The 24,409-nt window shown below is 37.3% G+C and overlaps 3 protein-coding genes across 4 annotated transcripts; 2 read left to right on the top strand and 1 right to left on the bottom strand.

The window, feature by feature from the left end:
* Positions 1 to 1,301: 1,301 nt before the first annotated feature.
* Positions 1,302 to 8,875, bottom strand: LOC100261021 (rab GDP dissociation inhibitor alpha-like). Its single transcript, XM_002280570.5, has 13 exons — positions 8,410 to 8,875; positions 6,891 to 6,953; positions 6,711 to 6,794; positions 6,494 to 6,601; positions 6,213 to 6,385; positions 4,768 to 4,879; positions 4,568 to 4,648; positions 4,380 to 4,442; positions 4,118 to 4,219; positions 3,708 to 3,832; positions 2,728 to 2,938; positions 2,538 to 2,612; positions 1,302 to 1,539 (listed from the first exon to the last, which is right to left on the bottom strand). Exons 1-13 carry the CDS (start codon positions 8,494 to 8,496, stop codon positions 1,489 to 1,491), a joined length of 1,335 nt encoding a protein of 444 aa, XP_002280606.1. The 5' UTR covers positions 8,497 to 8,875; the 3' UTR covers positions 1,302 to 1,488.
* A 1,383-nt stretch (positions 8,876 to 10,258) lies between these two features.
* LOC100264716 (uncharacterized) lies at positions 10,259 to 11,319 on the top strand. Its single transcript, XM_002276263.4, has one exon. It carries the CDS (start codon positions 10,316 to 10,318, stop codon positions 11,195 to 11,197), a length of 882 nt encoding a protein of 293 aa, XP_002276299.1. The 5' UTR covers positions 10,259 to 10,315; the 3' UTR covers positions 11,198 to 11,319.
* Positions 11,320 to 12,436: 1,117 nt separating this feature from the next.
* On the top strand, positions 12,437 to 20,058 carry LOC100242432 (ankyrin repeat protein SKIP35). 2 transcript variants are annotated; one of them, XM_010652460.3, is made up of 5 exons: positions 12,527 to 12,693; positions 12,868 to 12,977; positions 13,287 to 13,946; positions 16,186 to 16,618; positions 18,967 to 20,058. In XM_010652460.3, the coding sequence occupies exons 3-5, from the start codon at positions 13,306 to 13,308 to the stop codon at positions 19,771 to 19,773; spliced, it is 1,881 nt and encodes a 626-aa protein (XP_010650762.1). In that variant the 5' UTR covers positions 12,527 to 12,693; positions 12,868 to 12,977; positions 13,287 to 13,305; the 3' UTR covers positions 19,774 to 20,058. The 2 variants fall into 2 exon arrangements, with proteins under 2 accessions (XP_059593200.1, XP_010650762.1); XM_059737217.1 differs by having other exon boundaries at positions 12,437 to 12,693; positions 12,868 to 13,946.
* The last annotated feature ends 4,351 nt before the right edge of the window (positions 20,059 to 24,409 follow it).

Here is a 24,409-nt window from a genome sequence, read left to right as displayed (position 1 = left end):
TATTAAAAATGGAAATGGGAGCATAAAATCAATTTTAATTTCCAGTTTGATTTGATTCTAAAATTTAGAGTAAAAATTCTGAAATAACTAAATACATATTAGATTTAAAATTAAATTTAAAAAAAAAAAGGTATTTTTCATATTTCTTCAAAGTCATCCTACTTAATTTTTTCATTGAAATTTAAAGATGGATGAATGGATATCTAAGCAAAGCATGAAAATTTTATATTTTCTTTAACAATTTTTCCCTTTTTAATACTTTGTTTGAAATTAACACATGATATTAAAGTTTAAAATGTACTCATCATCCTTAGGGCCGTAGAGGAAAATCAAAAATTTTATTCATGGAAGGATGTTGACTTCAAATAAATGTATTTGGAAAATATTTGATTCAGTGGAGAATTAAAAGATTGATGAAACCTTAAGCGTTATTCATAGACGATTTCAATAAAAACAAATTTTTACTTTCAATAAAAACCATTTTTTGTTAAGAAAAAAAAACTAATTTATCATTTTAAAATTAATCAATGTAAAATAATTTTCAAGAATACAATTTTTTATCCTTTTCAATTTAATATAAAATAAATATTTAAAATTTTTATTTCTTAATTATAAAGTGTAAACCGTAAAAATTTACGTTTGAAAATAAAGTAATTTTAATAGCTCCATTCACGTCATAAAGGATTTTAACTAAAATTAGTATAAGCATCAAAAGTCCTCACAAAAGACATGACAATCAAACCCACCCATAACCCAACACCAGCCATGATCAAGAAAAATGTCATGACCCACCAGCACAAAAGGGCTTGAGCAAAATTTAACCACCATTTACCATCACCGTAAGATACAAACCAAATAGATTTCAAATGCATTGCCATACACTCTTTGATAAGGAGCGTCTAGTTTTTTAACTCAACTTTAGGCTGTATAGCTCATTCTACAATCCAAAAACACTTCAGGATTTTGCTTCCAAGAGTATTGTGGAAAGCTGCCCCACTCACTCGGATACTAGGAAGGGTTTTGGGATGCAATACCATACTAATTCATATTTCTGTTTAACCGACCTCGCCACTCATTCACATTCCACCAACTCTAACCTTGTGCTTCTTTCAAAGAAATTGTACGGAGAGTTTGTTCCCCCTCGGAGAAGCTGCACAAGGTATTATCAATTGAATGGCAAAACCCTCTAGAAGGATTCCGTGGTCCTGAGCTACAGAGACAGACCCAAGCACACAAATTTATGGGTTTCCAGACATTCCCCAGGGATGAATGCCGGGGGGTCCTGCATATTAGACTCCAGCTAAATTCGTAAACACCATTTTATTACATATGGTATAATCTATGAAGGAAACAGAAAACCAGGATAAGTCCAATCCCACTTTCAAGGGGCAAATCCCGCTTTCAAGGGGCAAATCCCACCAGAAACATTTAACATTCAAAGGAATTGGAACAATGCACATATATCAGTTTATGGACTTAATGTGCTTCTCATTCTTCTGCAGCGCTGGCAGCACTTAGATCCACACTGAGGTCCAGAACCTGCACAAAAACCAATCGGTTAATCACATCAACTCAAAAGAATGTGCTACCAAAAAAACAAGAAACAGGTGCATTTGTTTGTCAGCATGAGTGTGTTTGATAGCTGCTTTCAAGAAAAAATGGCTTCAATTGGGCCATGGAATATCATCTCATACAGCCTTATTTGAAAATGCCACTAATGAAAAGATTAAAATTACAGTGCAACCAGAAACTAACTCCCCTTCCAACGACCACATGGACTCCCCCAAAATGGGTTCTTGCTTCTCTCAACATTGTGTCAATAGTGAAATTGCATTAAGTTCATAAACTGAAACCTGATCTGGATTGTAATTTTTCTAGATTATAAAATTTCGATAAGATGCTCCACACAATCATTTTGTTTTTTGTTTTTTTTTTTTTTGACAGGCAACCAAGAATATATTAAAGACACCAAAAATAGATGGGGGTGCACCCCAAGTACACAGGAGGTATACAAAGGGAGCCAAAATACAACCAGTCAATAAAATCTAACAGGGAACCATGCTCCACACAATAATTAAAACAGGTTAATGATAGCCTGGCAAACACAGATATAACGAAACCAAGTAGAAACTAAAATATTTATTTTCCAAAGACTTGGCCCAAAAAGATAATCAAAAACTATGCTGGAATTAGAGGTACAAAATTTTTAATGTCAAAATGCAGGTACCTTGGCAGTTATCAACATATTTGTTCTTGACATCTATATGATAGATAAAAGTCTAAAATTGTTTGATCCAAACTGATAATGTTAAATTATGTAAGACATCACTAGTAACCAACAGTACCTAAATGCAAGCAGCATAACATGGAGTATAATTTGTCATGTTTGCAATTTCAGCTGCCATACTAATTTGATGTATTGTGGCGTTTACAGTTAAAAAAAGATTATAGCAGCAGACAATAACAATACTAAAGCAATGAGTGGGTCACAACCTCAACAATGACAAAATCATAATGGCAAAATAATTAGTTTTTACCTTTCCAGTTATCATGGTATACATGTTGAGCACATCCATGACAGTTGACTCAAAATGTGTTGTGGCATCATAACTCTGTTGAGCATAGCAAGGAACTTGATTAGTATGCATATATATTTTTGGTAGGGGAGCATGCAGTCAACCAAATTAGTGAAAGATACATTGTAAGGTGGAATTAAGAGAAACTCACTGTTGATATAAAACATTGGTCCAAAGAAGGTTCATTGACTGGTTCAAATCTTTCATAAATATCATAGAAGATCTCATCGACAGGCCCCAGAAGGTCAATTCCTGGCTTTAATTCAGACTCAGGATGATCAGTCTCTGCCTCGGTCGATACAAATGCAATGAATTTGCCCTTGGGAGCAACATTGTGAGAATAAGAACAACAGAAAAGATACCTACACAATCATAGAGGTATTTACAAGATTTAGTCCCAACAAAATAGAGGAAAGAAACAAAAAGACACATTAAATAACTTTAGTTGACTGCTAAATCTTGAACTCTGGAAAAAGCTTTTTGTAGACCCATTTGTTTCCTTTTAGAAGAATGCTAACAATGAGGGGCATCAAACATTCACTAAAAATGGAATCATTTTAAAGTATCTCACATCACATTTTACACATAAAAATTGGTTGATTCCTTCTGCTAAAGTCAAAAGTGATGAAAGATCCAACTTGGAGAACTAGGTGAGGCTAGGTGAGGCTGTATAAGGACACAAGAATTTGCTTGAAGTCATCTAGTAAAATCAACAAACAAACTTACTTTAAACAAATGAAGTCATTTAAATGGTTACAAAAAAAAAAACAAAGGAATAATTTCAAATGTTATTTAAAATATGATGAACTGTCCAATTTCCATTTTCATGTGAAATAGAAATGACAAATTAATGAAAATATTACAAGCAAATTTGAGAAATCATGCTAATAACCGACCAAACATCCACTGATCAACTGCAAAGATTTGTAAATTCTTGTCTTCCACACCCTGTGGCAGTAATCATAAAATATAATGGGTATTTACTTCAACATTTGAAGCAGCTGTTCTCTTTTGTTTAATCTCATTTTGATCCCAATCCAAAAAAATAAAGGACTTGTCTCTCTTCTTGCAATCACCTAATCAGCTTAGCAAATAAACCTGACAAATTAATGGAAGTGAAAGAGAACCCACATGTCTGACTTGCGACCCAACTGCTTTTGCGGCAAAATAACCTGAACTGAGTGAGAATCACTGGTGTTTGGGATTGGGTGGCTCATAATGCAGATTGCTCTAGCAACCCTTCCAACCTTCCTCACCTGGTGCAATTAGTAACAAAATCTTCTTTAGCATCACACTCTGATTTTATGTTAGTTTTTAAAAAGAAAGGAGGGAAGAAACACAGAAGCTTGCATCTTAAAATGAGTCAAATGAACCTTAAAAATTAGATTAGGTAATGTTTCCAGCGATTGTGACCTTACATTTTTTACATTTCTAGCTCAAAAATCTCTTACAAATAAAATGGGTAACTAAAAGCAGACTTATATTGTGTATGCCTAAAAGCCGCTATGGAATAATATCAACAAGGCATTCAAACAAATTACCTTGTTGGGCAAATAGGAAGGATCACAGACAACTTTCTTGCACCTAGCAGTTTCCCCTTCTGATGTAACACCAACAGCTTTTCCTTCCTCATCAAACTCTACCTGAAATTTGAGCAAAATTTGACATTATGTTAAACAAAACTAGACCTGGCATTAAGCATAATAAATGAAAAAATTCCCATTAAAATGGAGCAGAAGTAAGATAAGTTTAATAAATAGGACAGTTTTAAACACTGAGAGACAGACACAGTATATCACATACCTTGCACTCAGGTTTATTCAACATGTATGTTCCACCATAAACAGCACTGAGCCTTGCAAATGCCTGAGCACATGTAAAAGGTGACATATCCCACCATTATGAAAATGGGGGACCAAGGAGACTTACTGAAGGAGAAAAAAAAAAGGAAAAAAGAAAAGGCAAAAAATGGGCATGGAAAGGAAAGAAACCTGGGGCAGCTCTCCTAACCCATACAAGGGATAAATGTATGGTGATCCTCCTTGAAAACGTGCAATAGACTCCGAATAAAGCTATCACATAGTCAAAAGGAAGAACTTCATGGAAGCTCACAAAAATGATGGAACTTCTATTGTGAGGGAATTCAAAACCAAGGGAAAGAAGTATAATATGAACCCTATGCATTTTTCACCTTCATTCTCTTCACAGTATCAATTGCAGGCTCATTTAGGTAGCAGTCATCTCTATGAAGCGCTATTGCATGACCAATAAAATCAATAGTGTTGTCATCGAGACCATATTTTCTGTCATAAAGCCAGATCTACCATAAATAAAGTCTTGACTGATTGATAAGACTATTAGATGAATATTTTTCATGTCATAAGCAATTGAGGTAACTTCCCTGATGGGATGAGAGATGATAAAAGATGCAACAGAGCTAAAATGCAAATAACAGTGCTATAACAGGTTATATAGCTGGCCATCAATATCGAAAACCTTGCAATGTTTTCATACAAAAACCACCATACCAGAAACAATGATTTTTTAAGGATAAAAAAAAATGCTAATTTACCATGATATGCACAATGCTATAGTTCACATGAAGCATGAAGTAACTAACTGCTAGTGAATGAAAATTGCCACTCTACTCCCTCAGGTAAAATTTTCCAGTTAACTCAGAGCAAAGCCACTTCCATCCCTTACCAACATAGAAGTCAAAAAAAAAAAAAAAATTAAATCTCGATGGAAGAGAGAGATGTTACCAATGATATCTCAATCTCAATATATAATTATAGGAATAAAAAAATTCATAAAAACAATCAATGGCTCTTGAAACGAAAGAAATGTCTAGCTTCATTCTTTATTATTATTATTATCATTATTTCATAGGTGAAGCTTCATTCTTTATGATACCCTTCCACTTCAAGCTATGGAAACCTCCTTCCCTAGGGTCCCCAACTTTATCAGGTCCATGGGTTTAGCACCCCCTCAACCATATTTGGATGTAATCATGCTGACTCTTGACATGGTATTCATTTGGTATTGCTCCTTCTCCTTCATTCCTCCTATGCTAGGATCACTCTCTAGGGGGGAAGCTACAAAACCTAAATTTATTTGTCAGCAACAAGAATACCAATGAAACCCCTAGTACATGAGAAAGGTGACCTAGCACATCCTGCATAAAGGTCAACTAGTATATGTGGGCTTTGGATGCATGCATTAATTCAGCAACTAATATTGCTTTTTGAATATAAACGGAAATTCAGATTCTCAAAAGATTCCTTTTTTTTTTTTTGGTTACATTTTTTTCAATACCTTTTCCAGATCCCAAGGTTGGCCAAAGAGACATAATTAATGATAGGTGTTTATACAGAGAAAATATAAGATTTTCAGTCTTGTAAATCTTAATTTCTTCTACAGTTCTACTTTTGGAAGCCAGAATTTGTGCCAATGAGGCTAGGAGTTCTTCTCCACCCACAAATAAACTTATGTTGATCAGGCATTATATTGTGAAAATATTGCCTAAGATGATGCTTAAAATTGCAAAGAAACAAGTTGAGACCATCCAAGTGGGTACATTGAAATTCCTCACAAATAGACAAAGATATGCGCAAATGACAAGGATTAAGGGCATACGCAATTAGTTCTCTAGTTGTGACCCTTGTCAAATCCATCCCCTCATGTGTTCTGGGATCATTCTCATCATAATCTTGAACAAAAATAAAGAATTTGCGAGCCCGACGCTTTTCAAATAGGCCCATAAGTGGAGATTTGAGGGCTTCCACATCGTTAGCTGGCACCTTGTGAACCTATCATAGTGGGTATCTCTTACCATTAGTTTTAAGAAGAACGCATATATACATAGAGGTATCAAACAAAATTAACTTTTTTTCCAACCAAAGCCAAAGAAACTTCACCTTTCCTTTATTAAAGACATAGCTGCCATCCACAGCTTTGAAGTAAAGATATTTAGTAACATCTGTATGAATGAGGACACGTACAAGGGTACCATTTGCCATCATAAACTAGCCAAAAAAAAGTAGTCAACATATCAGGAAAATTTCAAATGAATAAACAAAAACCACAAACGGTTAATAAAATTAAACAGCATTGTAGTGAAGAAAAAAGAAAAACCTTTGGGATCATGTCCACATTATAATCCCTACTAGAGCCCAAACTTGCTGGAGGTTTATCATTACCCTTAAATCTCTTCCACAGCTGTAAATAAAAAGTGTTAAATCAATACATTTAGAAGAATAATAGGAATTTGCAAATAGTCCCAAAACACTTTAACAAAACTGTGCATTTGAGGACCTGAATAAGATTGAGTGAACTTGACTCTCCTCCATAATAGTCATTTCTATCCATGTGCAGAACCTGGTTCACAATATATGCAATTTTAATCATCAACCAACTGCTTGAGCAGATAATAATGTCAGTGCATCACTTTGGAATTCAAATCGATAGGGATACAATGCAGTTAGCATGTGTAACAAAAGAAAAAAAAATGGACAGTTTACACAAAGAAAGAAAAGCATGCTCCTAACTACATTAGGTCTTATTAGTGCAGAGAAGATGGTCCGAGTTAAAAGGGAGACCAATAGAATAACAAATAACAACATTTCATCATGGATATTAAGGCCTGGCCAAAATGGCAAGGACTGGGATAAGCACAGGAGTAGCATTTCCATTACTTTCAACCATCTGTGTGAGCAATAGAAGGCCAAAAAACTCCTTAGAAAGGAAAAGTATAAAAATCAATGGCAACCGTAACTTAGGGACTTTTGTTTTTGGTAAGATTTAAGAGAAAATAACTTCCCTGTTATGAAATTTTACAACTCAAGCAACAAATCAACAAATCCAAGAGAATACAATACCCAAAAGGTGCTCTATATTTAATATGTCTTTAACAAGTGACCAAGTTTCTAATTCCTGGACCCTACTTTGATGATTCCTATTTAATACCACCTTCAACAATAGAAGTTTGAACAAGAGCACAACCCAAACAAGTGCTACCACCATTATAATTCTGCAAAAAATTTCCTCAGGATTTGATTCAAGCATTAAGAAAAAAAAACATGGTATCTATTTCTACCAATAACTGCCATTTTGCAGCGCAAATCGTTCATAATCCATGGCAACTTTCTTTACCTACTTTATAAACTCAATTAAGTCCCATTTCTGCATCCTTTCTAACCCACATTTTCTCAAGCAACTTGATATAATGCTCAGAAAACCTGCTCGAAAATACTGCTTTTATCACTTCAAGTTAAAGCAGTCAAAACCTACTTATGCAGGCACACTCACAAACACGGAAACAGTAGGTAGTAGTTTCCTACCAAAAAAATAAATAAATTATAACCATTTTATCCATTAGATTTCAGTTTGCCATCAATAGGTCATTGTCAATACTGCAAAAAAATCCACACATAAATGCAGAAAACTGTACTACTTTGGATACTCATCACCAAGTCAACGCAGTCATGCTTAGCTAGAAAAGCAAAGGATAAAAGCACTTTGATCCCCATCATTCCAAGAATAACAACATTTCTTCAGAAACTCATAATCAAACGCAACGGATCACTGAAAATTCCCTACATAGAACAAAAGAGCACAGAAAAAGCATGCTTCGGGAGATCTACTGATCCAGATCTATCCGATCCAAACAAATCTGGCTTCACCAATCACAATCATAACCAAAAAAACACGTGATTTTCCGCCCAAAAAATGAAACAAAAATAGTCGATTACAAGCATGACTCCAGTAGAGGGCCAAAAAACCTCTTATTTCCAAGGAGAAGTTGAAAAATGAGTGAATTAGAAAGGATGAAGACCTTGAGGCCGTCTACGGAGAGAAGACCACTGAGGATGCATTCCTTGAGACCGGTGCCCAACACTATAACATCGTACTCTTCATCCATGATTTTGAGGGAGAGATCTCAAAGAAAATCCGGCAACAGAACCAGATAGAGAGAAGAGAGGGCTAGGGTTTTTAGGGTCAAGTCTGCGGAGAGAGAATAGGTTAAGAAATTGAAAAGAACTGAAGTCTTAATAAGAGAGATAAGGAGATGCCTTGTTTGTAGATTGAGGAAAGGTTAAAACGAAGGCTTTCCGCCTTTAGCTTTATCATGAGACCATTGTCAAGAGTCACTGAGCAAGACAATATCTTCACTTCACATTCTAAATTCAATTTCCATTACTACGTGTCGGAAGCTCACTGCATGTTTTTGTCACAGCCCTGTGACGGTAGTATCACTGATAAAGAGCGAGAAAATCAGGGAGAGTGTAGTTGAGGGAAGGGAGTTATGCTCATCCTCGATTAATTTCCCATTATATCCTCATTTCTCGCATTAATTGCCATCCCTAATCCCATTTCTTTTCTAAAATCAAATTACTAATTTACCAAAAAAAAAAAAAAAATCTTTAATAAACATTGGTAAATATATTGGAAAAATTGTGGTCTCGTATGCACATATGAAAAAAAAAAATCATAAAATAAAATTTCAAATTTATAAAATATAAGTTTTAAGTAATTATTAAAAAATAATTAATATTGTATGCACTTTTTTTTTTAATCAAATATAGTACTTTTGACTATTTAGATAATTTGATTGACTATTTTCATATAAGCGTATGGATATATACTTTATCCTTAAAATAAAATTGGATTTGTTAATGGGCATGCTTGATTCGAGGCCCATATATTTGGAGCAGGCAATATGATTGTGAAGGAATGCAAGCCATGTATGGTGCAATCGAGCTTAAGTGGGATTTTAATTAGTATGCTTCCACCTTCTCATGAGTTTATGTCATCATCATGGCCACACTGGGCTCGTGTCACATTTATCACAATTACCAACAACACCTCCAAACATCATTACATTACATTTCTTAGTTTTGCACCAAAATAACAATTTTTTTATAATAAAAAAATCCACATATCTTAATGTTTTTATTTTAACAGAAAAATGGTATCTCGTAAGTGTCTCAATAAATCTCCACTTGATCAAGGCACACACTAAAAAGAGCTATATATATCTATATATATGTAATGGGCCAAAACCCTATCTTCTAGTGTGAGGAAGGGTCAGATAAGGCAGTATATCATACTCGTGGGCCAACCGGCCGTCCCATTGCGATGAACTTGTGGGCTCATCAACTTGTGCTGGGTGACATAGCGGGCCTGCCATTCCTTTTACAAGCCAGCTGCCCCATTTGAATTTTGACATGACTTCCCCTTCTTTAGAGGGAGTTTGTAACGGTTTTTGCTTAAGTGGGGAATTGGCCCGGTAGGCCCATAATGAGAGGTGGTCATTCTACATACCCTAAACGACTAAGACATGTATATGAATGCGGGACCTACGATATGCACGCAAAAGCAAATATTATAAAAATATCATATTTCATCATAATATCATGCTTATTCCTTATACTTGTGAGCCCAAGGTTACGGGGCAGAAGAAGGCTCTTTCTCAAAACTCTCCATCTCTGTCTCTCTGTGGGTACAACTAAAAGAAAGAAGAAGAAAAGAACTAGTATGGAATGTCTCACACAATTCACAATGCTTCACGTTAAGATCGCACTCCCTAGGAGGGTAGCACGAGGAAAACCACCTTACTCATACGCTTCTTCTGTTACATGGGAGAGACACCACCTTCATGACCTATTCTGTGGTTAGCTTTACCCATAACACCATTTCAATTCTTATCTCTTAGCCTCACACAAACTCATAAACAGAATATGCGGCAGAGAGGCCTGATTCTAGCTGCATTCATCTCTCTTGTTCTCTTTCTCCTCTTTATTTTCATATCATTCAATGCCCACCTCCTCAAATCCCCTCTTCTACTTTCCATTGCACCACAAGAACCATCTTCTGCGCTACCCCAATTCAGCCTCTTGATCGGAATCCTCACCCGCGCCGATAAGTACGATCGCCGACATTTCCTCCGCCTAGTCTATGGAATCCAGTCCTCACCTGTGGCTCACATCGACGTCAAGTTCATTTTTTGCAACCTCACCAAGCCCGAGCAAAGGGTGCTGGTGGCGCTCGAAATCCTAAGGTTTGAGGACGTCATCATCCTCAACTGCATGGAGAACATGAACAGCGGCAAGACCTACACCTACTTCTCATCCCTCCCGCAGATTCTCCGGCGTCAGTATGACTACGTGATGAAGGCGGACGACGATGTTTTCATAAGGCTTGCACCCCTGGCATTGTCCCTGCAGCCACTGCCGAGGTTGGATTTGTATTACGGGTTTGTGATTCCATGCGCCAGCACCAACCCTTTTGTGGAGTACATGTCAGGAATGGGGTTTGTGCTGTCATGGGACCTGGTGGAATGGATTGGAGAGTCTGATATACCTGGAAACGACACATTTGGGCCGGAGGATAAGCTGGTTGGGAAGTGGTTGAATATGGGGAACAAGGCTAAAAACCGCTTCTCCAATAAGCCTGCAATGTATGATTATCCGGGCACTAATGGGAGGTGCTCCCATGAGCTTATACCAGAAACTGTGGCGGTTCACAGGCTCAAGAGATGGGACCAATGGTCTAATGTTCTTCATTTCTTCAATGTAACCCACCAACTCAAACACTACCCAGAATTTAGAAATATTTTGTGATTCACTCTGATTATAGTTTTTTGTATACCAATGGAAGCTTTAAAGTGATGCAGGCGACAATGTCATTTTAAAACCAGAAAAAGAGAGTGATCAAGATTATGGTAATATTAAAAAAATAAGATGATTAATTAAAACCCGATTCAAGAAAAACATTACTACTAACAACTAGAATTTATATATTCATCTTCATATATATATATATATATTTTATAGTTTTTTAATTCCTAACTTTTATTTTCAACAAAATTTAAAAATTAATAAATGATAAATGATAGGAGCAATTTATGAATCAAAATAAATGCAGGGCTTGGTGTTACCATTACTTTTAATCAACATTTTGTTAATTTGTCTTTCTTGTGCTTGCTATAAATTATAAGTTCACCTTTCATATGTTTGTATTATAAGAAATCTCCAAAAGAGGGAGACTACACCAAAAAAGAAAAAGAAAAATGCAATTCAATGGGCAAATCTGAAATAGGATCCAAGGAGGAAAAAGGAAAAAAGATGGTCCATATCCTCTGGATTTGATTTGGTCACAAGTAAACAAGCCAAAGAGGAATAAGATTTTCTTCAAAATGAATATCTATATGAGATTAGAAACCATTAATTATTAACTTAAAAAGCTTTGAAACAGTAATGAAAGGCAATGATGGGGCCACAAGCCATCACCATCACCATCATCCTACAAGGCTACAACAAAAACATTTGAAACCATAATTAATGCCTATGATTTTATAAATAAAACCCAAAAACCACTATTAATATTATGGTAATTATGTAAACTAGTATCATAAGGTTATTGATTCCATAAGTACCAAAAAATATGATACATAAAAAAAAATATAAAAAAAAAACAATAAGACATCGATTTTATTATTCTCGATATGGACCGACTGGATGCCTAGAATTTTCTAGTATAGTAATTTGTGGAACCCTTGAATGATGAACCAAGCACTTGGGCTAAGGTGTTGGGTTGGGTCATGGGTGAGCCCAGATGGAAAGAAGACAATAGGAGCAATAAATGAAAGGTGGCAAAAGAGGGAAGAAAACAAAAGGAGGAGTGGGGCCGAGGAGAGGGGATGGAGCGGGTGTGGTGTGGCCAGCCAAACCCCAAAATGAATAAAATAGAAAGAAAGAGGAGAGAATATGTGTAATGATTGCGGTGGGGCTAGGGTGAGGTGGGACCCACCGAAGGGGGGAAAGGCTCTTGTGGTGTGGTGACTCTCATTTTCATGAGTCAGTATTTATTTATTTATTTATTTTTATTCCATTTCCTTTAAATTTTGCATCTTGCTCTGTTCACTCACTCTCACTTCCTTGTTTAGAGAAAAAAAATAAAAATAAAAATAAATAATAATAAATGAATAAAGACATAGACACCACCACCTATAATCTATTTCTATTTCCATATGTTTGGTTTCTAAAATTTTGAAGACTAGCAGGGTTTTTCTCTTCCCTGTCTCTCTCTCCATCTCTCTGTTCCCCCAATTTATCAGGTTTGCTGTCTATGCATTTCTCCTGGATTTTTTTTCTGTTTCTTTCATTTTTCGTCAGTCTGTGACGGTCCAATTTGTATTTTCTTGATGATCAATTTGTTCTTTTTTTCTTTCCTGGGTTATGTGTGTTTATGTCTGTTGATTGATTGATGGATGCGGGTTTTGGTGTTTCAGGGTTGGTTCTGGATCCTTTATATTTTACTGCAAATTCGGGTCGATTTGATAAAAAGGGGTTTTTGCGGATACTGCAACTGGGGTTTGAGGATGCTGCTTGGGATGGACGGGTAAGAGTGAGGTAGATTTGAGTTTGCTGGTTTGGATTGTCTGAACATTTCCCTTTTTTATTTTGGGGGTTTAATCTTTGAGTTACTCTACTCTGGTGTTTGGCTGAGCCCATTTGGGGATGTGAATTGAAGGCAGAGAAAATAATTGGGTTTTCAATTTTTGCTTTGAGGCATTTGCTTTCTATGGAAATTAGATTCTGAGGGAAGAAAGAATTTTCAGTAATATTAAGGGGTTTTTTGATTCACCTATCCTTGGATGTACCCTTGTGCCTTTTGCAACAACTGATATATTGCCTGATTTGATTTAAGATTTGTTTAGCGAGAGAGAATGGAAGAGGAGTTCATTTCCGTGGCGGGAAGCAACAACTTGCATTCCGGAAACGGCACCAATCCCAAAGACCCCCTATGTGCAGAAATGGAATCCAACAATAACGGAATTGGGCATCCAAAGGATGCAAGTGAAAATTTTTCCTCAGAAAACGGTGAGGGAAGTAATGTTGTGTTCTCAAGAGAGGCACCCCTTGTAAGTAAAGACTCAAGAACTTCAGGAGGTTGTAGCTGCAGCCCTAAGAAACTCAAATCCAGGATGGTTGTAACAGACTCAGAGCCTGGGAAGAAGGATAAGGTTGGGAATGAGAAGAAACTTAGTAGACAAGATAGGATTGAGCTGGGACGAATGTTTCAGGGTGCTGTGAGCTCGCATGATTGGGAGCTCGCTGAGAGTTTAATCTTATTAGCTGATCCGCATACGCTTAATGATGCTCTATGCATCTCCTTGGACTCCATTTGGTTCTTGAGCACTCAAGAAGAACTTCATGGGATCACGAGTTTAATTAAGAAGATCATTTCTAATGGTGCATACGATTTCACAAGAGCTGCCCTAAGAACTTCATTTCTTGCTTCATGTGTTTCTGCTTGCCAGAGTAGAACAATGAGCCTTGCAGATACAGTAACTGTAATGGCCCAAAGGTGAAACTTACTCTTCTTGCTTTTAAATGTCTCATTAACAGTCTTATCCTCCAATTATATGGAAAAACAGTGCAATGTTTGGATTTAGGAATTTACTAATCAACAAACAAAATAGTCCATAAATTGTTTTTGTGCTTATCTTAGTTCTGTCTGATCATACCGGTACTATCACTTTGATGCAGTTGTTTTGGATAGAAGTGGGGCCAAAATCATCAGAATGAGATCCCTTTCTGTTCCATTTTGGATTTGAATGTCTAAATTGGATTGAATGGGAATGAAATATTCATTTCACTCAGTTCCCGTTCTGACTAAGACCATTATCGTTATTACAATACTCCTGTGGTACTATTAGTCTGGTTGAGAGTTTGAAGAAAAATAGAAGCACAAATGACTTCATCTAATTTACCTCAGATTTAAGGCCCAAACCAATCGACTTCACCACCCACCAAACTTCACCCTCAAAATTTCAGTGCTTCTCCCTTCACCTCCCTTGGATCCAAACTGATCCCACTCCAATTGCTTTTGTCAAAAAATTCAATTTCCTTTTGCTAATAAATCTTCAAAGAATGATTCCACAGTATAACATTGATATACTAACTCTAAAATTGTCCATAAAGTGGGAAATTTCCTTGGACACAATAGTTGTCATTTTGCCGACTGCGAATTACTGGAGATGAGCATCGCTGCCAAATGTAGCATTAAAGTTGGTATATAAGATTAGATTTTATGTTTTGGACAGACTTGTGGTGTACAAGTTGCACCCATACATCAAGAAGACAGAAAAACAGCATCAAAATATCAAATTAGGCAGTCTAGACTCCCATCAAACTCTATTGAACCCCAAAAGGAATCTTCTAACTGAACAGCATTCCTTGGTTCATCTGGCCAAACAAATAAGTATCTTGATGCGTTTCCTGTTTGGTTGCTAAGAGAGTTCAGATTTTCTTTTTAGTTGCCAGGAAAGTGGAGGGAAGGAAGGGAATATATTGTTGTTTTGGTTGCAGTGATAGTAGAAAATTTCCATTTAGTTGATAAGTGAAAGAAATTATGAGAAATGGTGTCATTGGAAAACTATTTGCTCTTTCATTTCATTCCTGAAATTGCAAACCCTACATCAGGAGTGCAAAGTCATTTCTGCTTTCTAATTCCTGATGTATCTAAACACAGGAATAGAACCATTCTGACATACCAAATGTATTTCTAGTAGGCATAATGAAGTTACTCTTTCTGATTATGATGGATGATCTTAAATTGCTATTCAGATTCCTCTAGCATCAAGAAATTTGGTCCTTAACCCAGTTCTCTCTCTCTCTCTCTCTCTCTCCCCTTCCCTTTTCACAAACAGCCACCTACACACACGTGCACAAACTTGTAAATCTGTTAAAAATCATGCAAGTGGAGGAAATAGTTGTGGAAAATCTTTTCCATTGAATACCAAATAAGATGTGTATGTCGTTTCTTCCATTGACAGTAAAGTATGCACATATAGCATCACTCAAAGGGAAGTAAACTACTCAAGAATATTTCATCTATGTCGTAATTGAATAAAGAATTCATAAAATCTAAATAAAAAGAAGAATGGATCAATGGCATGTTGCTTGGTCTTCACTGGGAGCTTGAGTACAGAATAGTAAGCGAGTAGTCTCTCTCTCTCTCTCTCTCTCTCTTGCTTGATCACTCACTCCCTCACTCACTCACTCACTCACTCACATGTGTGCACACATGAACATACACCACAAATCTATTAAAAATCCCCCAAGTGCAAGCCTTTTCTGTTGATTAATGTGCGAGATTTTTATGCCGTTTCTTCTATTGATGGTATAGTATGCACATGAAGGATGCATGTATGCAAATGCACTACATACACTTGAAAGACAACATTGAATATATTAATGCCATCCCAAACTGTGACAAAAAGGAGGAATTGGAGTTTGCTATTTTGCATGTTGACTTGATTTGTTACCAAAGTTCATACCCATGTTCTTTAGTCAAGGAAACTACACACATGTACATACATATTTATTTATTTATGTACAAGAAACCTTTTTTTTAGCATGGATGGGAACAGTTTTTGGAAGCATGTCAGTTGGCACTAGAATCACAAAAAGCTTCTTTAACTGTGGCAAATTTAAACAGACCGAGACAGGAGTTATTGATACCATGTAGTTGCTGACTGTTATTAGATGTTTGTTGCATGCTATCCATGTGCCAATTTGTCTCACCATTGCTTGCTTATCAGGTTGCATGAGCGTCTTCAGGAATGCAATGGGGATGAAGTCTTGAAGGCAGAAGCAGGTGCCAAGGTCCAAAAGTTTACTGAATGGGCTCTAAAGTGTATTGGCTTCCATTCTCGTTGCCAGGGCAATAGGGATAGAGTGAGTCACAGTTCAGCAATCGAGATCCAACTCCAGTTATCTGCATTCAAGATGTTCTTAGATCTTGCTGGCAACCACCTTACTGGGAAGGACTTCACAGAGGCCTTTGATGCAGCTTGTTTCCCTCTCACTCTCTTCTCTAGCTCGTTTGATCCTGGTTGGGCATCTGGGATATCAGCAACAGCAATCCAAGGACTGCTGGGTATGTTGGTAGAGGGGGGTGCAGATAATGTGAACCAATGCTTTCTTGAAGCCTCTCGTTTTGGGAGCACAGAGCTTGTTAGAATCTTATTGCAGGTAATATTTTCTCTCTGTTCATTTTGTAGAGTGTTTAAGATGCCATCAGGCTTTTAGCTGTTTACTTTCCTCATAAGCATTTATAAGGTTCAGGTTCTTTCAGATTTCATGGGGATACTATCCTGGCATTGTGTTTTCTTTCCTGCTTAATTTTTTGTATAAGGTTCAAGTTCTTTCAGCATAAGCATTTTCTCTCTGTTTATTATTATTGTTGTTGTTTCTGTCATGTTTAACTATTAAATTATTATATTTCATGATTGCCTGTTAAATAAATTATTATTATTGTTACTATTAATATTATATCAACTTTGGTTTGAAATATATGTATAGAATCTAGGTGGTATGTGGTTTGTTCAATCAGTCCTGATTTGAGCTCAGATCTTTACTTTATCTGTTTTATTCACCTTTTGGGTGTTGTGACCTAATCTAGTATTGTTACGTGATTGATATTTGATATGATATTTTTGGTTATGTAATATGTAGTCATATTTTGTGATCTGATTTGGGAATCTTGGTTCGGACTGTATAAGTTCACCTTTTGGTTGTTATCTTTATGCATAGTGGGTGGGGTGGCACCTTGAGGCCATAGTCAAAAATTAAGATCAAGTATTGTGCTAGGATGAATAGCAAAAAATATGAAAGGAGGAAGAGATTTGAAATCATTCAGAAACTATGGTATAAGAGTTAAAATCCTGACCTTGCTTCGTCCTTAAGAATTAGCACTTTGAATGATGTAATAGGAGAAGATGTGGTTATGGATATGATTTGCTTAATATGGGGTTGTAAATGGACTTGGCATTGAAGATGTTTTAGGAACAAAACTGGTTGAGGTCAACCTATTGAACAAAATTTAGAGAAGAATTAGTTATTATGTGTATAAAGATGTTGGATTGAGCAGGGTCAACCCATGTTAAAATTTATGAAACATAACACGGCATCTTGTTACTTGTATGTTGACCTACATGATTTTGACCCATCTAATGCATTTGGTACTTTAAACCTATATGAATAATAATTTAATGGGTTTTATCAATTATTTTAAAAAATTAATGTAAATTATCAAGCGGCAAGGGGTGACTGTTTTTCGGTTGGGCATATGAGAGGTTCCTAGTTAGAGTTCCAATTGGGATAAATAGGGGGGGAAAATTTAACCTGTCAAAAAAGCCCTTAAGAATACATAAGATTATGAGTCAAACATACTGTATGCATGTCTAGTTATAATTGTGTCTCTGTGACCCAATAATTAAATGGGTTATATTCATGCTGAGTTTAAAGTGTCAACGATTAATTACATGGATCAAAACGGGTTCAAGCCTCTAAACCTGGACACCGTCTGTTTAATAAATTGGTTACATAGATTGACATTGTTATAACATGAATATGATTACATTCGATCCAGACATCCTAATTTCATGTCATTTTTGAGTCATACGAATGGATTGTATTAGGAATTCTCAGCCCTATGTGGTATTGACTTTGAAGGTGGAAGAGATTAGAAATCATTTCAGCAGCTATGATATAAGAGTCAAAATCTTGGCCTTGCTCTTTCCTAAAAGTTTAACCACTTAAATAATGTAATTGGAGAGAACTTAGTTGAGTACGATTTCCTATGTGGTATTGGTTTTGAAGGTGTAAAGAAATATCCAGCATTAAAAATTGGAGAGACAATGGTTGAGGTTGACCCATCGAACAAAATTGAGACAACTATGAGTGATTATGGGCTTTCTGTTTTGCTTTCCATTTATTTAAATAAATTCCCCAAAATGTGCAACTACATAGGATAATTGATGTATACAGAGCTTTAAGCTGGTATTACTGAACTTCACAGCATGTTTTATTGGACTTGTTCGTCATAAATTTCTTTTACTTGAAAATTGCATGGTGGGTAGTGGGTAACCCAGGTTTTTGTTTTCCACTTTTCGGGAAATCTCAAGGACTATCTGGTTTTAGATACTAAAGATTCCTTTGAATGAGAACTCAAGCTATACCTGTATTGTATTAATTCTAAGGGTCAAGCTGTGTCTAGTCTTGTTTTTTATCAAAAGAAACAGTTCTGCTTTCCCAACTCAAAATCAGTGGTTTTCATAGGAAAGTCTTAAATCTTAGTACATTTTCTATTTTTCTAGTCTTATTCTTTTGAAGAGTCTCTTTTTCTCATTGTGCATTAATCGGTGAAGACATGTATAAGAGGGCACCCATTATCTGTAAAGTTTTTCTGGGTGGGGGGTGGAGGGGAGGAATCTTCCCTATTTAGAAATTTTAGTAGAACTGCATGATAGAGAGGGAGGATAATTGGTGCTGTTAAAGTTTGTCTGACATTCTTATTTTCCATTTTTCTTGGCCATTAGATTGCCCAAAGGAACAGCTTGGATGTTGATGTTGACTTGGCTTTGGGCTTTGCTTCACACTATTGCAAGATTGGTACAATGGAGTGTCTAGTGGAAGAAGGTAATGCCATAGCCTTCCTGGGCCCATTGATGAGAGCAGCTGAAAGGGGTTGTATGCAGGTTGTACAATGGTTTGTGAGAAGGGGCTGCCGAGACATGGACCTTTGCCTTGCTCTTACAGCTGCTACTTCCAGCAGTCAAGTCGGGATTGCTGCCTATCTCCTCCCTCATGTCCCTCAGCATGTCCTTGCAGCCCTCAGCATAGAAATTCTCAAGGCTGCTGGTGAACGAAGTGGTGGTTCTCTTGATGGTGTAGCATTTCTCCTCCGTTCTGACTTCTTGGGTGACCCTGCTGCTACTTATGCTGTTGCAGACAGCATTGCTAGGTCTGATGACGAGGCTGTTGCTCCTGAGCTAAGGGCTTTTCTGCGGCAGAACTGGTCAGAGGCTGCTTTCTTGGATGGGTTGAGGGAAGGACAAGAACATTACATGAATATATTAAGGATCTTGAAATGGGGTGAATCTCCTATTTGCTTGAGGGATCTCCCAGGCCCCCTTTTGGTAGCAATAGCATACCTGCCACTGTATAGGGAGTGCGTTGAGGCTAGTGGCTGCTTGTTATCGCAACGACTAAGGGGACAGCTTGTGGAAGCAGTGAGAAGGCTTGGAAGTGGGCCGTTAGAAGAGGTGAAGCAGGGCAGGGAGCTCCTGGCTATTTTGAAGCATCATCTCCCACCATTTTTGCTCTCTGTTTCCAGCATTGGTTAGCAAGATCTTGTGTTGGAACTTTCCCATTTTCGCACCTCCTTTTTCCTCCTGATATGTCATAGATAATAATTTGATTTTACCCCGGGTTTAAGGTGACAAAGCAATTAAGGTTTGTCAGTTTTCTTTCCTTCCATGTGATTGGCTAATGTCTGATGAAGCCTACCTGCACTAGCTTCTAAATCATATTTTGTCATATTTTGGATGTGCATGTAAAGTATATAATGTAAGACAGAGAGCAACTATTATCAGAAGGTTCAAATATGACGATATGTATATTGGCTGGTATCATCTTTCTCTAGGCTATGCCCCTCCTTTTCCAATGTTATGATGTTATCTAATTGTTTTGTTGTTTTCCTCTCTCTTAAGCTTTTACAAATTGCTAGTTGGGTCATTGTCTATTGTCATACAAATTATATAAATTAGGACCAGACCCACATTAGTCTATGCATATGGATGATTATGCTTCTTGGCAACATGGCAGATTGATCGCTTGGGTCACTTTCTCTTCTAAACTTCACTATTCAGACACAGCAGTTGCTTCATTCTGCAAATTTCTTGATCTTGAAGCATTGCAAAATTGAGCCTCAATCATCCACTGCTGGTTTTGTGGTTCAATGACGTCTGGGCTGAACCTTGTTGGGGTTGTGAGGTCAAGTTTATCGACTCCCATGTCGGAATAAGAGGCGACAAACTAAACCAGGGGACCCAGGAAAGGAACCCAATTGATAGCACTGAAGAAGACTGGTATGAATAGACTGACCAAATGATCCAAGAATGATAATAAGTCTTCATAATTGATAATACCATTAATCAGGATCCAAACACTTGGTTCCTTGAGATAAGTGTGGAACATATTTGTTTCTTTAGTCATGATGGAGTGGTTGAAGAATTAGGCAAATGGTCTGCCAAACTCCTTTGGTGGGACTGTAGGAGAACTCAACTGGCTTATTTCTTAATCAATAAAATTTACATTATGGAGCATTTAATCATGTTTTGCTCATGGGCTTGAAGTTAACATGTGATCTTAATAAATTAAAACAAAGAGGAAAAGAAGTGGAGGAAGGCAAGATGATATAACTACCCCAAATGGGGGCAGACTTTATTGAAATAAAGTAGTACTATTTTGCTTGCATTATGGAAATATCTTTCTTTTTCTTACAGTAGAGGGAACAAGATTGAAATGCAAACCAAACCCAACAGTGTGGATTAAGTTTTGATGGAGACCAAAGTCTGCAGCATATCACTAAGCTATCAACTGTTCCAAAGTAAATTGATACAGCAAGACCTTTGGGCTGAATCTCAAAACAGAGGAGAGAGAGAGAGAGGTACATTTTCTGTTTGGTAATTGAATGAATCAAGAAATAAAATAACTGATTTTCATCTGAATATCAAGACAAATAACAAAAATTGTATGATGAGAAGAGGTGCACTTTTGAACACCACCATTTACACATATGTATAAGTCAAATCTCTGACATTAGAAGGCATGAAAGCCAAGATCATAAGCACTGCTAGAATGCCAATGGGGAGCAGAAGCAGCATGAAAGGAGGGGGTGGCAATGGTGGTAGTATCAGGGGAAGGATCAGCAATGAAGCCGTGAGACAGATGAGCAAAAGCAATGACTCCAAGCTGAAATAGCTTGCTGGGATCAGTCTCCTGCTGTTCTCTCGTGAGAGGGGAGTTCTATTATATTCCATCTTCTTTCCTTCGGCCATAGGAGGAGTAGGGTTTTTCCTCTCAACTTGCAGAGGAGCAGAGTTCCTCCTTCCTCTCGCTTCCATGATGCCACTCAAATATCGATCTTGCAGATTGATCAAAGGTCCTTCAGACAGTCTTGAATCTGCTTCAGGCTGCTCAATACTCATTTAAATTTCTCCTTCACCGGTCACCAAGTCCCAACCGGTTCAAAGTAATCCGAGTCACCGCCGCGGGGAATCAAGAGATCTTTGCCAGTGAAAATGCAGATGGAGATTCAGAAAAGCAGACAAGCTCCAATGTTTCCAGCTCTGATTCCTCAAAGGGATCTATCTACAAGCACCCAACCCAACTGTCTTCTGAAATGTGCGCAAATCACAAATGATCCTTATAGAGCTTTAGAAACCCTCCTCCAGTCACAAGGCACAATGTGACTCCGCTAGATTCAATATTTAATCCCCAATTCAGTATTCCGGCTAGGACTGCCAAATATTTAATCCCTGAAGAAGAATTCCAATGATTTCAGAAACAAATGCTTCTTGGATCTGGGGTTTGAATTGGGAACAAGCAATGGGATTATTAAAGCTGATAGAATTCGAATCCCAATGATCAAGTCGCAGCTCGAGTTTCCAAAAATGAGAATCAAACTTGGATTTTGTATGAAAGGCGATTAACAACACTCAAAACTACCATTTCCAATATTCTCTGTCTTCACAATTTACAAACCACGAGACGTCGTCCCCAATGATCCAACTACAATTCAACAAGGCAAAAGAGAAACAAATCCAATCAATATGACAAGTGTGAATGAAGCCCTAATCAAAGTCAACACTATATTGTATTTAAAGCACAAACAAAAAGGCATAGATCTTATTTGATTAGATTTAAACAACATCTGATCAGAGCGGAATCCCCCCCCCCCATAAGATGGTTCAAATCACAAAACCAATATAAGCAATAGCATGGTCAAGAAATCAAAATCAACAGAGGAGATGTACCTGTGGTGCTGATGCAGATGCTGTAGTCTCTGTTGGTGGGCTGAAATTTGAGAAATGATGGAACAAGAAACAATAGAACCCTTAGACACCCTTTTCATTTCATCCCCTTTTCTCTCTCAAAAACTCTCTTATATCTGAAATATTTTCTAATCCAAATCCAATATGTCTATATACCCACAAAAAGGAAAACAATTAGCAGAACAGAGCCATCATCGTCAACAGTCAAAAAGACAAATGGGGTGTGCAGGGTAGCTCACAAAGGGAAGGGAGGAATGAGGAAGGTGAGAATTTAAAAAGAAATTAATATAGGTGGCGGTGATCAGGTGAGGAGATCAAGTGAATATTTGAGGGAGAGAGAAAAAAGGGAAGGGGGGGGTGTGAGATAGATATTGATGGAATTTGGGAGGTTGCATGAACTGAGTGGGGAGAGAAAAGGTTGGATTCAGTGAATTGAAATGTATTATCAAGTGGGGTTGGTGCTGACATGCAAGTTGATGGCTTGTTTTGGAAAATTGAGGGCGTCTACTGCCTCATCTCTCCCATCCCAAGGTTCTTCACCCCTGGACTCCCCCCTCTCTTCTTTTTCTCTCTAACATTTTCTCTTTCAAGAAAAGTCCCCACACGGCCACACCCCCACATCCACATCACCTTCAACTTCAACACCCTTTTTCTTCTTTTACATTAAGGAGCTCTTCAATTTTCATTCTCAAAATTGTACCATCTTTTCAAGTCTCACGACAATTCCAATATGTTGATTGTTGACCATATGAAATTGCCCTCATTTTTTGCATCTAAGTACACCTATTTAGACTTGTAAAAACATCAGGTTGAACATATTTAATTATTACCATCTCATGGTCTATGAGCTCTGTTGAGTTTTGACTACCCCAATTAGGCTTGTGGGATGTAGCCGCCGGCATGTAAAGGCCCACATGGGTCCTAACAATACATCTTTCACCCTTGATTTTAGAGCTAAGTGACAGGTTACTCGGCAAGTTAGGGCATTTGGGGCCAAATTTTGACCTAAATTGCTTTTGTAATCACTATTCATACACCCATTTTGTTTTCAATAATATGGCCCTTAATCTAATTACTCTGTATTATAACCTAATCTAGTTATATACTCGCTTAATGGTTTAAATTTGAATACCTCAAACATCTACATTCTGAATTTATTTTAATATATATATATTTATTCTTTCTACCCAAAAAAGAAGAGCTGATGTAACAAGAGGAGTGGACATCCTCGTAGTCGCAGCAGACTTGCTCAAATTCCATTTTGTCGTGGTATTGTATTGGACATGGCAATGGTATTGGGTATTGCCCAACCCAAGGAGAGGAAAAAAAAAAAAAGACATTTGACCAAGAAATCAAACAAAGTAATCGTACTAGAAAAATAAGGGAAGGAGACTAGGAGTAGGGTAAGTATATCAGATGTAAAGCCGTGTGGGAGGCGGAATTGAATTCCTTGGTTTGCTTGGGCGTTCACTGTTGATAAAAAATGAGAGTCCAAGGAGCCATCATCATTCATCATTCGTCATATAAACATAAAGAGAGCAGTCCCACATGTTTCATTTATAAGGCGTGGTGGCAAAGGGACCAGCTCCCTCATGTCCTTTCTCTATAACAGACGGCACAAGAAGACAGTGGGCAGTGGGGCATGTGATGTGGACCTTCTCCTGCTGCTGCGCCTATTTCTTCATCTCACGCCACTTGTAAATTCCTCCCTCATTCCTTCCACCTTCCCACCGCTGGTTTTTGCCCACGGTTTCTTTGGCATCCATGCATGCATGGGCCCTCCATGCATTTACCATTAGTCCACTACTCTATTCAAAATGGTAACCTTTTCCAACTCTAAAAATTTTCCCACTTTTTTCAAACTTATTATATGAATGAGATACATTGGATGTGCACGGAGACCGGAGGGCCAAAGCCCCTCCAT

The sequence above is a fragment of the Vitis vinifera genome, chromosome 5, assembly GCF_030704535.1.
Source record: "Vitis vinifera cultivar Pinot Noir 40024 chromosome 5, ASM3070453v1".
Lineage (NCBI taxonomy): Eukaryota > Viridiplantae > Streptophyta > Magnoliopsida > Vitales > Vitaceae > Vitis > Vitis vinifera.
Note: the sequence above shows the minus strand (reverse complement) of the source record. Positions and strands in the feature narration are given on the sequence as shown.